Source organism: Catharus ustulatus, chromosome 8 (assembly GCF_009819885.2).
Source record: "Catharus ustulatus isolate bCatUst1 chromosome 8, bCatUst1.pri.v2, whole genome shotgun sequence".
NCBI lineage: Eukaryota > Metazoa > Chordata > Aves > Passeriformes > Turdidae > Catharus > Catharus ustulatus.
This window is the reverse complement of record NC_046228.1, coordinates 18,834,361-18,847,603: the sequence shown is the minus strand read 5'-3', so window position 1 is coordinate 18,847,603 and position 13,243 is coordinate 18,834,361. Positions and strand designations below refer to the sequence as shown.

Genomic DNA, 13,243 nt, shown 5'->3' with positions numbered 1-13,243 from the left:
AAATGCTTTTACAGAGCCAGGAGGACCTGTGCTTCGACTAATTTAAACTTCTCTTTTCTGTTCCACAACTTGGGCTCCTCTGCTGGACAATACCTCCTGCTGGCTCCACAGTCACAAAACCAGCTTGCACCACCTCACTGCGTCAAGAGAGATGACTGCAAAGCAAAAGAGGAAATATTCTGCAAACTGCACACTAGCCCAGAGAATCTGTAGGTCCCTGCTTTATTATTCCGATGACACAGCATGTGGCATTTCTCACTTAAAACAGTCAGCAGTTTCCAACTGTTGTTAAAACAAATTTTAAAAAACAGCAGAAAATTTAGATTTAATGTCTCTTTGTTTCATTGAATTTTAAAATTAAGCATGTCTCTTGTCTGCCCTCATCTTCATTTGAGCCATGACACAGCTGCAATGCAACCTTAAGATGCCAAGGGAATTTAATTCTATTTCTACCCTACAGACAAGGAGAAGCCCTATTATTTGTCCCATACTGTTCATACTCAGGAGTTTCAGACTGTTTTCTCCTGACTGAAAGGCTATCATAAGGGCTGAGTTGAAGATACAGAGGCATCTTATCTTTTTGCTGCAGCTGAACCTCTAAAAAGAGTCTCTAGATGTATTTGAGAGGTAAACTCCTTCTATTTATGGCTCTATCCCTACCTTCTGGCAACTTGTCTGCTTCCCACAGATGACCTGTTCAGATATAACTAATGATGTTGAGTGACTCATTTCTGAAGGTGCGCAACATTTTTTTTTTCCACAGGGCACAAATATTCAGAAAATGTTTCCCACCCACTTCAGACAGAGTGAGCATAGGAAAAAAAAAACAGCAGTCAAATGACTATATCAACTCTTCTTTCTTTGGATTCTCTAGAGTAATTTCTTTCCTGTCCTATGGTTGGGCTGTGCAAAGTATTGTCTGTGCAGACAGCAGAGCTAATGATGACCAATACTGCAGCTCAGAAACAACTACACTCTGTGCCAAGGGGTTGCCAAGCCAAAATCTGCAGTTTTTAGAAGGCAATGATCCACCACAGTCATAAGCAAAGGACATCCTATCCACTGGACATGCTAAGCTATACACTTTGCAGACAGTACATCTCTCTAAAAATAAGAAGTGTTTGAGATCTGCTGTATTTTCTGTTATAAGTCACTTTTAGGATTTGGACAAGTTCTCATAACAGTTTTTGGATAGCTGCAGTCCAGACTTCTCATCCTACATGATTTAGGCTCATCATAACTGAATTTAATGTTTCTCATTTATTCTAGCAGACTGAGGTTATTGTTATTAACCTCTTTGGAAGATATGGCAAGATTTGTCTGTGCTAAGAATACCAGTGACTTCCATCTCAAAATCCTGATGCAAGGGCAACTGACACTGAAAGCTTGGAGGATGTGGGAGAACAAAGTGAAGATAAGAAGAACAAAACTGATCTCAGCACCTATACTTTAGGTCACCAGATTTATGAAAGATACTTCTCTATAAAATAAAAATACAGGCTCTAGTCATTCACAGCCTAAGAAAAGGTAAAAATGAAAACACATTTAACAGGGAACCACCTTCTAATTACAATGCATTATTTCAAGTAAATAGGTTTGATCCTTTAGAAGGAAAAGAAAATATATAAATTTTAACTTAATTACATTCAAGAAGTGTGATTTAATGTAAATTTAATGTGAAACCCTCATATTCTGAAAAGAACTTAAAAGTTGTGTGGATCTTAGAGCCACAAACTAAAGCAAGTTCCAGTAATACCAAGCTCCACATTAAAAAAAATGTTGGTAACTACAGAGTTTTGTGCTCTAAAATCTACACAAAAATATCAGATTGCTGCATGGACATAAATATATATATTTACACACACACACATATATGTTTACACATTTACACACAGAAAGCTGCTGGGCTCTAACAGCTGTTATCAGAGCTGGATTCCAGAGATGTTGAATTTGCCAGGGTGAGTTAATTCAAATCCTTTTGTACCTATACAAGACTGACCAGACTTACTAAGGAGCCACAAAAACATTAATAAATACATGGTGGGTGCTGCAGGCTCAGCCTGTTCCAGAGTGGATCTCTGTTTAACAAAGCATGTCATGGGGAAGCAGATCCTGTGCCTACCTTTCTCAGAGGCTTCAGTTTTGTCTCCATGATGAACTCGTACTTGCACAGCTCACAGCATCGCGTATCCGAGCTCTTGATCCATTGCTGCAGGCAGGCCTGGTGCACAAAATGAAGACTTCCCGTACAGTGACAGGGGGTAATCAAAGGGCTCTCATCATCGCCTTCACAGTGACATATCCTGAATCAGAAGCAAAGCTGCTCATTAGGAGAAGAGGAAGCAGAAAGGATGTGGAAGAACCATGTAATATTTGATCACACATGGATGTTCAATGAGGATCCCGACACATATAAATCAAAGGGATGTGTTTCACAAAGGAGCTAAAACTAAACAACTCAATTGCTGCACAAGCACATACACAGGCACAAAATAATTAAGCATAGACACAGCTAACTAGACATCTGCTTTCTCACAAATGAGACACACATAGAGCCTGACAGAAATGCAGTACCTGAAAAAAAAAATGGAGCAAGAAATGACAACATTTCACCCAGACCAATAGCACTTAACTGCAAATAGCATTTAAACAGATCAGACAGCACTTCCCAAGACAAAATATGCACAGAGAGGTACAGCTACTCATGTACCAAGGTCTGAAATAGAAGATAAAAAAAATTTCTAATATCAGTGCTGAAACAGACCACCTCAGGATCATGTGCAACTAATTTAGCCTGGATTTTACACAAGTGATTAACTGCAACGCAAATTGCAAAGAGATTCATAATGCAGAACTACAGCACTGAATCTGAACCCCAAAACACACTTATTCTAAATGGTTTTGCTTCCCCAACTCTTACTTAGCTAAGGAAGCATCAGCTCTGCAAAATTCCCCATTCCCTCAGAATCTAACTGTGCAAACAGCAAAGACATCTGATAAAGTGTTACTACCAGCTGCTGACATTTGATTTCCAGATTCAATTTATACACAACCCCTGGGTAGCATCAAGCATTGTGAAGTCCTTCTAACCATGTGGAAGAGGTCATGAATTGAAAGGGGATGGTGAGGAGCTCGGGGAATGAATACAAGTTACTAAGCATATGTGAAGTACATTCTGGCCTGCTGCCATCCCTGTCTATTACTGAAATCTCTTACTGATGTGTAGCATCTTGCCTCTTGTGACCTTGCTGAGCGCTGGCAAGTGGAAATGAAGGCGTGGGTGGATTACAACAGCATCTTGTTGATGGTAAGTCAGTACAGACTTATCATCAGTCAGAACTAGATATGGTGGTAACGAGGGGGAAATCAAATAATATTGGCAAGTAATAACAAAGGCAGCTTTAGGAAGCACTGTTAGAGGGGAGAAAGACTATGGTAATAAAATGCTATGCAGAGGGATTGGACACTTGCTCCTGAACTTGATGACTCTTGCTCCTCAACCACATTTTGGAGGTGGGATGGGGCAGACCTGCAGACAAGTCACCATGAAGACACTCCAGATCTCCTTGTTCCTACCACCTGTGCACATGATTAATCCTTGGTAGTTGGAATAAGGACACGCATAATTTTTGAACCTCACACTATGTATATCACACAGGCCTACCACTAGCAGCCAGCGCTCGAATCCCCTTTGACCAAGACAACCAGGAAGCCTGTAACAAATAAAGTGTGGTGGGACACAAGCTGAGGAGGGAAAAAAAAATCTAAAGTTATATTGATCTGATCTCACAAGCAATTTTCAAGAGGTCTGTCTTCCTCCTGTTTCCTACCCTCTGACCAAACCGGCAGTGCTGTCAGGACAACACATTGCTCATTAAAGGCTAAGACATGTTCAGCTTGACCTTTATGATGTGTAGCTGAGTCTCTCATAGTATTCCCCATTTGGGCACTGATAAGAGAAAAATACTATCTCAGAACTCCAAACCTGAAATAAATTTTAGAATTTATTTGACTCCAAAGGAAATTACTTTACTTAGTAGCCTTGTTAAGTGCATCAGAGGGGTGCAGGACTGCAGAGAGAAGGTTGCATGCTTCAAATCACACACACTGTATTAGCAAGGTGACAGGGTAACAGAAGAGACAGAAAGAGCACAAAGGCAGGGGAAAGCAGAACAGTCACCACCGCACACGGGAGGGTTAAAAAGGTAGGTGGTTCTCTGGTAAACCAACCTGCAGGTATCCCCGGATGTGGACACAGGGGAGAGAGGGGGTAACTTTTCTGAGAGGGGGGAAGGGCAGTCAAGGTCACTGTCCTTCTCAACTGAACAGAGTGGTGCCCGCTGCTCTTTTGCTTTGAGTTTCACTGAGGTGCTGTCCTCAAAGACGTCATCATCTCCCATATCATCAGAGCAGAAGTCCGTGCTTCCCACCAGCATGCTGGAGGATTTGTCAGCTTGGAAGTGACTGGAATAGCTCTCCAGTTCATGAAATTTATGCAGGCTGCTGATGCTGGAGGTGTGGGAGAAGGAAAAAAGGTAACGCAACAGTTTTTTGCTCCTTGAGGAGTCATGGTCCACCTTGTCCTCCAGCAGGGGGATATGTACAGCGCTGTGGTTCTCTGCTCCTCCCGATGCACTTGAGTAGTTGGAAAGGGAAGGGATATAGGAGTGCTTAGAATTGCTAAAAGACAGAGGCCTGAGATTCAGTGGTTTCCTCTCTTTAAGATGAAATTTGTTAATCCTTAAACACTGCTCTTGGTTCGGGGTCAGTTTGCCTTCTGAGCGTGTTCGCTCCACATAATCAAAGCACTCGTTGGTGCTCTGCGCCTTCTGGTCCACGTCATTGAGGGACTTGGAGAATTTCAGAGTGCGGGTGGGCTTTACATTCTTAGCAGACCTGAGTGCCTGGCCCCGATCCTGCCCACGGGAGTTTCTCTTTGCTGCATGTAACGTGTCCTGACAGATTACTGTCACAGTGACCCCTTGTGTCAGAGGGCTCTGGCAGTGCGCATTTTTCAAGACAACAGCAGACTGCACTGGACTGTGATGACAACACTCAGAAAACACTGCACTGGAACTGCATGCAGAACAGTGGAATAAAAGCACAGAAAGTAAAAAAAAAAAAAAAAAAAAAACAACAATTAAAAAAGAGAACATGTATAATTAAAAGTGAAGAAATGAGAATTACAGCTAGTGTGGGAATGGCAAACATAGCAGGGCCAAACAGTCAGTAGGATTTAACAAAGCAGTGTTAGACAGCAGTCGAGTCAAACAAATGGGATGCTTCAAGTGGGAACCCCACATAGCTTACTTCCCCATAAACATGCTTTTTCAGTTTTGTTTTTCCTTAATTTGAACCTCTCCTGAGCCTCACTGTAGCCACACAAATGCCACTCTTTACCTGCAGATGTCCTGGTTGGATGGCGTAACAGAAGTCCGAGAGAAGCTATGAGGGGCAGAGACAGAGGTTGGACTTCCAGCCTGCAGTGACATTAAAACAAACAAAAAAACCTCAAGTCAGGAGTTAGTATACAGAGCAGTCACCTTCAGGGTGAAACACAGCATATGGAGTCAGATACCACTCTACGGCAGATACTCAAGGGCTAGTTGCAAGAAAGTGACTTTACTGTTAAATTCAAGAAAGGTCACACAGTCTCATCCCTGGAGAAGTGGTGATCAGAACAGAAATGTTTTACCCCAAGGTCAAATGCAGACATCTCTGGAGTAGAACCTGCCAGCTGTCAAACATTGCAGAGAACAATAGCTCAGGAAATGAGAAATGCTACACTAATTAGAATAATTAGATGGAAGTGTGTGTATAAACTAGTTGGAATTTAGCTACCATGTAATAACTAATCCTTTCTTTAACAATGATGGCAGGAGATTGGAGGCTTGGGGTTTTCTTCACAAAACAGAACTGTCAGTAATTCAGTAACCCAAACACAACCTGAGGACTTATATTCCTTACTACCATATGCACCATGAGCACCATCTGCCAACCCAGACCATCCCCTGAAGTATTTTCTGTACTTTGTGAGGATTTTCATCCTGCTCTTACTTGAACAGGGTCTTCCATCTACCTGGAGCTGTGGCAGCAGTCATATTTGTAAATCACAACAAGAGCACAGTGAGAAATAGAAAAACTGAAGAATTAATAATTAACTGAACTAACTCAAAAACATAAAGTGAAGCTCTTGGCATATTTAACAACATATTTAACATATTTAACTGAATAGACAAATCTAAAAATCAATGTGCTAAGAATGAGTATTGCTTCAGCTGTGACTTCACTGGTTGTTATTAAAGACTTTTTCTGCTGCTGTATCCTGCACATCACTTTGACAAACTTCTCAACTCTTCCTGGAGGTTTTGGCAAGAAGGAGACCTGCATTAATAACCTCCTAATAGAGAATCTTTAAACCTGGGTCTCCTATGTTCCACAGCTGCTGGACAGGCTGCATGCTCATCCACTGCTGCAAAACACTGCACTTCAAAATTCAAACAAAGGTTTACAGCTCTTTTGATCTGCACAGCAAAGCCTGAAACCCAGGAAAGAACAATGCAATCAGCAAACAACAGAAATGTCAACCCCATACTGAGCTGCACAGAAACCAGCACTGCCAGCAGAGACCTGGGTCAGATAACTGCAGACAGCCAGACCAGGGAGACCTCAGGTGACAAAAGCTGCGCTGCCACAGAAGCACCCTGTGCCCAGCCCTGTGCTTTCAGCTTCGGACACCAGAGCTGCTCAGTCATCACTGCTTTGATCATGCTGCAACACACACTCTATCTGTCTTGGGGCTCGTCAATTCTGTACTTAATTTATTAAAAGCCCTATTGTATATTTAAACAAGGCTGCCACGGGCTTTTATACTCTTATAGCAAAGCCAAGGTTCCTTGTCACACAATATACTCGTTTCTTTGTGAGAGAAGATACATACACATGCTACTTTATAAATACAGATAAAACAATCACCTTCCTTGTCACAGAACTCATCTTTTACAGTTTTATTTCTCTAGTCAACATCACTATAGGCAGCAATGTATCTGCCCTCACATTAGGATGCCTCAGGTGTGAAAACACTGAAAAACAGGTATCTATTTACAGCTGGGTCTGCAGAAATCAAAGGCAAGACTCAGCCAAGACTCAGACACACACCTCTTAACCCCTAGGTAAGACACTGTAACTTATTTCCCATCTTATCCGAAGCTGGGTACATGTATAGAATAAAACCCAGTAGAATAACCATGGGCCAGAAAGCAAACTGAACTATGTAATAACTTGACAAAACAAATTAAAGACAGAGATAAATTACTGGCTTTATCCTGGAAACTACAGTTCTTTACATTTTACACCACTTGCACATGCTAACGGTATAGGATTCTGACCATGCAGTGATGTGAGTTCAGGTATTTGTTGGAAATTTCTCTTTTTGATGCTTAACCTCTTCTAAAAGCAGGCACACCTGACTTCATATCCTTTTATAAGGGTTTGTGCAGTAATGTTTTTTTAACCTCAGTCTGACAATTTAGTGAAAGATCTGACAGTAATTTACTGATAAACTGTTTCAATCTGCAAATGAAAATTAATGTAACTTAAATAATGAAATAGTTTAAAAGACATATTGAGCATTCTTCTAAAAATAAAATTTTAAACGAGTAAACCAGCATGTTGCATTCTGCCACGGAGACAAAGCTACATATTGTTGGAAGTGAAGTCACAAATCAATTAATAAATCTGTCTCAGGTTTTATGTTATGAGCAAATCACAGAAGGTAACCTGCTAAGAATGAATCCAATCTCTCAGCTGCTTCAGTTTAGCAATTAACTTCTCTACAAAAGGACAGCAGAATATATGATGTGACAGTCTAATAGAAGATGACTAGAATCAATGATCCAAAATTTTCCTTCCAAAACCATGTGGCTGGTTTCTTGATTCAATTATCTGGCATCAACAGTGTTAAAAAGTCTTGTCACTTGGGAAATCAAAAAGCTGGGACAGAAAGAAATTGTGGAATTTAATTTGCATTTCGAGCTTAGCATTTTGTTTCTAGATGCCAGTACTGTTCAAGTACTTAAAGAAACTCAGCATCTGAGGCACATTTCCTTTCCCCCCATCTTTCTGCTTCAGAAAAAAAGTTATTTCTCTATTTTCATATATAATGAAAGTGCAACCAAAACATGAACAGAAATTAACACACTTGGATAGGCACCACAAAAAGGAACAACAAATCACTGGAGGAAGTTATGCCCCACCCTTGGTTCAAACTAATGCAAGCTGTGGCTACCACCAAAAGCCATGGTTCAATGAGCTAGGTCACTCAGTTCTCCTTTCATCCCATGCTTTTTGCTCATGAAACTTCACAGAGCTGTGCTGCAACTCAGAGGAGGATAGTGAGGTGAGGTAAAATTAACCACTGCTTTAATGCCAGTCACTTCCCTAGGAATGCCTGTCAGTGACAGCAATGAGTCTCTAACAGTGAAACACAACTCCCTGACATGAGCAGAGTTAAATGCAAGCTGCTGCCAAAAGCTAAGTACCAAGTTCTGCTGGATCTAAAAGCAGGGTTACACATCACTGCTGCTGGCCAGTCCTCCCAGCTCACCTGGGTCTACTGACTCAGACACAGCAGCTTTGAGGCAGAGGTGACACAGAAAAGAAGAAATACAGGCAGCCTTGGGACAGAACAGGGCAAAGAAGAGGCGGTGATGGGTGAATGAAGCAGGCGGATCCAGCTGTCTTGGAGCTCTGATGCTGCTCCCACACAGGGCTCAGCTCTGAAGAGGTTGGGAAAATAAGCAGACAAAGCCTTCTCCACTCTGTAGCTTCTGGCACATACCACCCTTACTGCCCCAGCAGCAGCATCCCAGGCAGGAGCAGCACCTTTGGCCAAACTGGCTATTTATGATGGCAACAGCAGCAGTAGGTTTTAGAGCACTCCTTCTCATAGGAGCTTTTTGCCATGTTCATGCAACAGGTAGCTTTAGCCTTGACAGCCTGAATTTGACCCTTCTAACCCCATAATCAGTTGCTGAAACTCTGTGGACTGTCATGCCCTTTGCATGGAGGAACATCACCTCCAGTGACAAGCCTTGGAGCTTGTGAGTGCTTGTGAGTTACTCTGTACAGCCCAACTGGTTGCCCAAAATAGCTCGGTACTAAAGGTCAATAGTTAGTTAATTGTGTATATTGACATTCCCATCTAATGCAATTCACTGAGGTCACAGCACGGTCTTCTGCCCTGGTATTCAGACAATCACAGCAATTTTGAAGGTAGCAATTCCTGAGATTCCTGTAGTTCTCTGAAGGATTGCCAGCAGGAACATATACAATTTTTTATATGCCTATATGCAGGTGTCCATGTGTATATACACATATATGTTCTTATTCTGCCTCCCCATGACCAGTGTTATCTATTGGTGAGAGAACAGAACTCAGCCTTATTAGGTACTTTTGATTACATGCTGCACACCAAAACCCAAAAAACCCCCACCCTGCCTAAGAAAATAGAGGCATCTTTGAAGCGAGCCATAGTGAACATGCCAATGGCTTGGGTGTATTGCAAGATAACCTGTCTATCTGAGGTGACACTTCTGGGCATAGTTGCTGCTGCCCCACTCTGGGCTGAACTTCAGTAACAGCAATTACATCTCATTTTGAAGAACAGGGCCTGTCACATTCCAAAAACTTTATAAAATTATTCATTGAAGGTAAAAACTTAGAAACAATTCCTGCACAATTTTCCATCTGATCAGAAGTCTAAAGGAAGCAAAGAAAGGTTTTTCCCCCACACATGCAGACTTTGTCATTTCTAGGTGCCACATGATTAGGAACAATACCGTGCTACAAAAATGTGTAGAAGTCTCAGCTAAGGATCTGAAACTAACATACTAAGAACTATGTACATTTAATAATAGAACACAACTCTCTTTTGTGCAGACAAAGAGTGAAAAGAAGCTCAATTTTAAGTCTTTTATTGGGAGGAACTTCAGAACAAGGAGCTTCAGGCCAATACAAATTTAGCAGTAGAGCAAGGAGCAAAACACTCCACAAGCAAAATTTCAACATGGCATTTTGTTTACAGGCTTGCCTTTCTTTTACATGCTCCTGAGTACTTTCAGCAAGTACTGTACTACATGCAATGAGACCAAACTGTACAAACCTGACACCTGAGGTGGGCAGAACAGGCCACCTATGGACAGACTGGGGGATGTGACAGGCAGGCAGCCCTGCTGACAGGCTGGTTTTGAAAGCTTTTATACCAACACGGCAGGAACAACCATCAGCAACTTCTGATCTTCTCCAGTAAGCTCTCCCTACCAGATTCATGCCATACTGACTTCCAGTGCATATTAAAATCAAACGTCTTTAGAGAGACATAAGATAAATAATTAGAATGGAGAGTGGTTAAAAAACTGTAGGGGAGATATGGGAAAGAGGCATCTGAAATTTCAGGATGATCAACTCCACCACATAATTTTGGCAACAGTTTGACAGGAACCAGCAGTCACCTGCCGGAAGAACTTTCTTCCATACTTTATATAACGTATATGACTATAATTAAAACTATGTCTAGCAACTACAAGCAAAGCTGAAATCAGCTTTCCCTTATTATTTCTAAAGAAATCCAAAGGAGGATTCTGTCAGGAACTTTCCCTACAGATTCCAGAGCTAAAGATACTAGAGAAAGGAGGCTATTTACCCCTTCAACACCTTCCCAAGAATAATACAACCTGCCTATAGCACAGGATTAACATTGCCTAAACCCAGGAACAACTGCATGGGCTCTGCAGGGAGAAGAAAAGCATATACATGCCTTTTTGTCTTTAAAAAACTTCCTCAAAATACCTTGAATGGACTGAGGGAACAAAAGAGGAAAGGAAACCCCTGCAGGTTCCTCCTTAATGGGGTGCCCTCATACCTATACGAAGAAAGAATCCAGCCCCAGGAGAAGGAATTTATCACAGCACAGGGAGACTATCACATTCTTTACAAACATGACTGCACTATGCTCCAGCATGAGATTACTTGCTCTTGTATTTGGGGAAAGAGTATACTTTCATCTTTGCACTATACGATTTTTCATTTTTTTTCCCCTTTCCCTTCCCTAGTAACTCAGTAGAAGGGTTTTTTTAAAGCAACTTGTGTTTCCCCACCCCCAGGCTCAGCTACCTGAATAGAACACCTCTGAGAAACAGTTCTTTTCAGTAAGCCTTGGTCATCTGATAGACTACAGGATAGCTGAGCTCTGCAACTGAAAAACCTGGACTACTTTTCTACAGACAAATGCTAAGTGAATCCATTAAAGCTTCAGGCAACAGTGGACGTGTGTATTCATATGCTTTTCTAAATCTGTTCCAAGCTGATGAACAGCCTAAATGGATTTTAAATTTCATAGCAAGCTTAGGCAACCACTTTGTGTCTGCACTGGCTGCTATTCAGCCTGGGAATAATCTAATACTTTACAGCGTGCTTCTGCTCAAAAGATAAAACTATACAGGCCTTCAGAAAAGACAAAGCACTTATATTTTTTTAAGGAGTTCACTTTTGATTTCTTTGCTGTGATCCCAGTATTAGCATTTTCAAAGTTTATCCCTTGGAGGGCCATGAAAATAAGACTACAAAGTGCCTCCCCTTTACATTAGAATCAACCCTCCAAAGCAATCAGGTGACAAGAACAGCACACAGATGACCTGAAGGTATTTCCAGACATCACATCATCAGTTTCAGGATATATCAGACACTTTAAAGGCAAACAATACCACTAATTTGAGAATAACTGTTTAGAGACCAGCTTTGTAAGTGGCCTCATTTCATCTGCTTGTAAGCACAATTCCTTTATCTATAAGCTGAGGGCATGAATTACCACTACTGTGAAAATCCCTCTCTTAGCTGCTCCCAGTGACTAGCTGTGTGTTAGGGTCAATTTCTTCTATATTCAGAGGGTGAAGCTTCTATAAAGCTTAACTATTTTTCTGTGGGGCTTGTATGATGAAGGCACTTCACAGCAATCAGTAGCTGCTTGGAAAAAATGCTGGCTTAGGGTAAGCAGCCAAGATGTGGATCTGGGCTGTATTCCCTTGTGCCAGCTGGGGTTGTTTCAATCAGCATCAGTGCTGTTTATGTGTCTGAACAGGGCAAGTTGGGGAAAATGGGCTGTGTTCAAGTCCCATGACTAAATCAATTAAATCTGCCTTCAATGTTTTGGTTTTTTTACTATTTCAAAACAAATATAAAATATTTCAGAAATTTAAATGTTTCAAGTGTAGCAATTTCAAAGGAGTGTTTGAAATACATATACACCAAAAAAGCAAAGAAGGGCCTGGAGGAACGCCACATCCCCCAGTGTGCAACATACTGCACACAGATATGAAGATCGTCCTACATCTTATTCCCGGCTCCTTTTTCTGCTCTTTCTGGCCTCCATCCCTAGCCAAGTATTCAGGTGAGTGCTTTTCCTTGGCTTGGCCACATGTACTAGCATCTCTTCTGCCTCTCCTAGCACCTGCCTCTTGGAGAACTGCCTTTTTGCCCCTTTGTCCTGAGGGACAGCTCCACCTGGCCCCGACACTGTGGGTCTATATTCAGAGAGGTCCTGCTACCTCTACCAGCTGATTCCATTTTCAGTAGCACCATCTGTCTGCCTCCCTCCCTGATCACTTCTAGCCCATGGGCATTGCTTTCCTTGGTCACAATAAGTAACACAGCATCCTTTCTTGGCTAAAGTTCTGACTTCTGACTCAATCCTTTCCACTCAAATGCACTGTGCAACTGAGAGCAGTGGAAAGATACCCAGTAATAATTACAGTGGGCTCATAATCACATATCAGCACCAGTAAGGCTTTGAATCAAGTGTCAGTGCCAAGAATTTGTAGCAGATTTACTGTGTTGCTGTGCTGTAAGCCAGATTTGGGTGGAAAAACAACGGCTGAAACAGTCAGTTGCAGAAAGCATGACCATTATTTCTGAACAGACACACACACACAAACACACAGTTCAACACATCTGGAAATGCAGCATGTAATTGATTTAACCCAATTCTGGTTAAAAAGCTCCTCTTAAAATGGTGTAGGATCAACAAGTTCTGTGGATTTCAGAATAAGCTATACAGGCAGCCAAGCATTTCCATTCCTTCACTTGTAACCAATCTACCTTATTGGCCAGGTTGCTATGGTATTCTGAACAATTAAAAAACCGGCACTTTCCCATTAAAACTCACAGCTAAATAAAAATTTTCCATGTA

At 41.6% G+C, this 13,243-nt stretch overlaps 1 protein-coding gene across 3 annotated transcripts in view; it reads right to left on the bottom strand.

Annotated features, from left to right (window-relative positions):
- MARCHF8 (membrane associated ring-CH-type finger 8) overlaps positions 1-13,243 on the bottom strand; it is an 85,098-nt gene that overhangs the window by 4,510 nt on the left and 67,345 nt on the right. For 2 of the 3 annotated variants that reach the window (XM_033066271.2, XM_033066272.2), the window contains exons 4-6: positions 5,401-5,480; positions 4,231-5,076; positions 2,123-2,303 (exon numbers count right to left, since the gene is read on the bottom strand). In XM_033066271.2, the coding sequence (XP_032922162.1) occupies positions 2,123-2,303; positions 4,231-5,076; positions 5,401-5,480 (1,107 nt within the window). The remainder of the gene's footprint in view (positions 1-2,122; positions 2,304-4,230; positions 5,077-5,400; positions 5,481-13,243) is intronic. The other variant, XM_033066274.2, reaches the window with a different exon arrangement.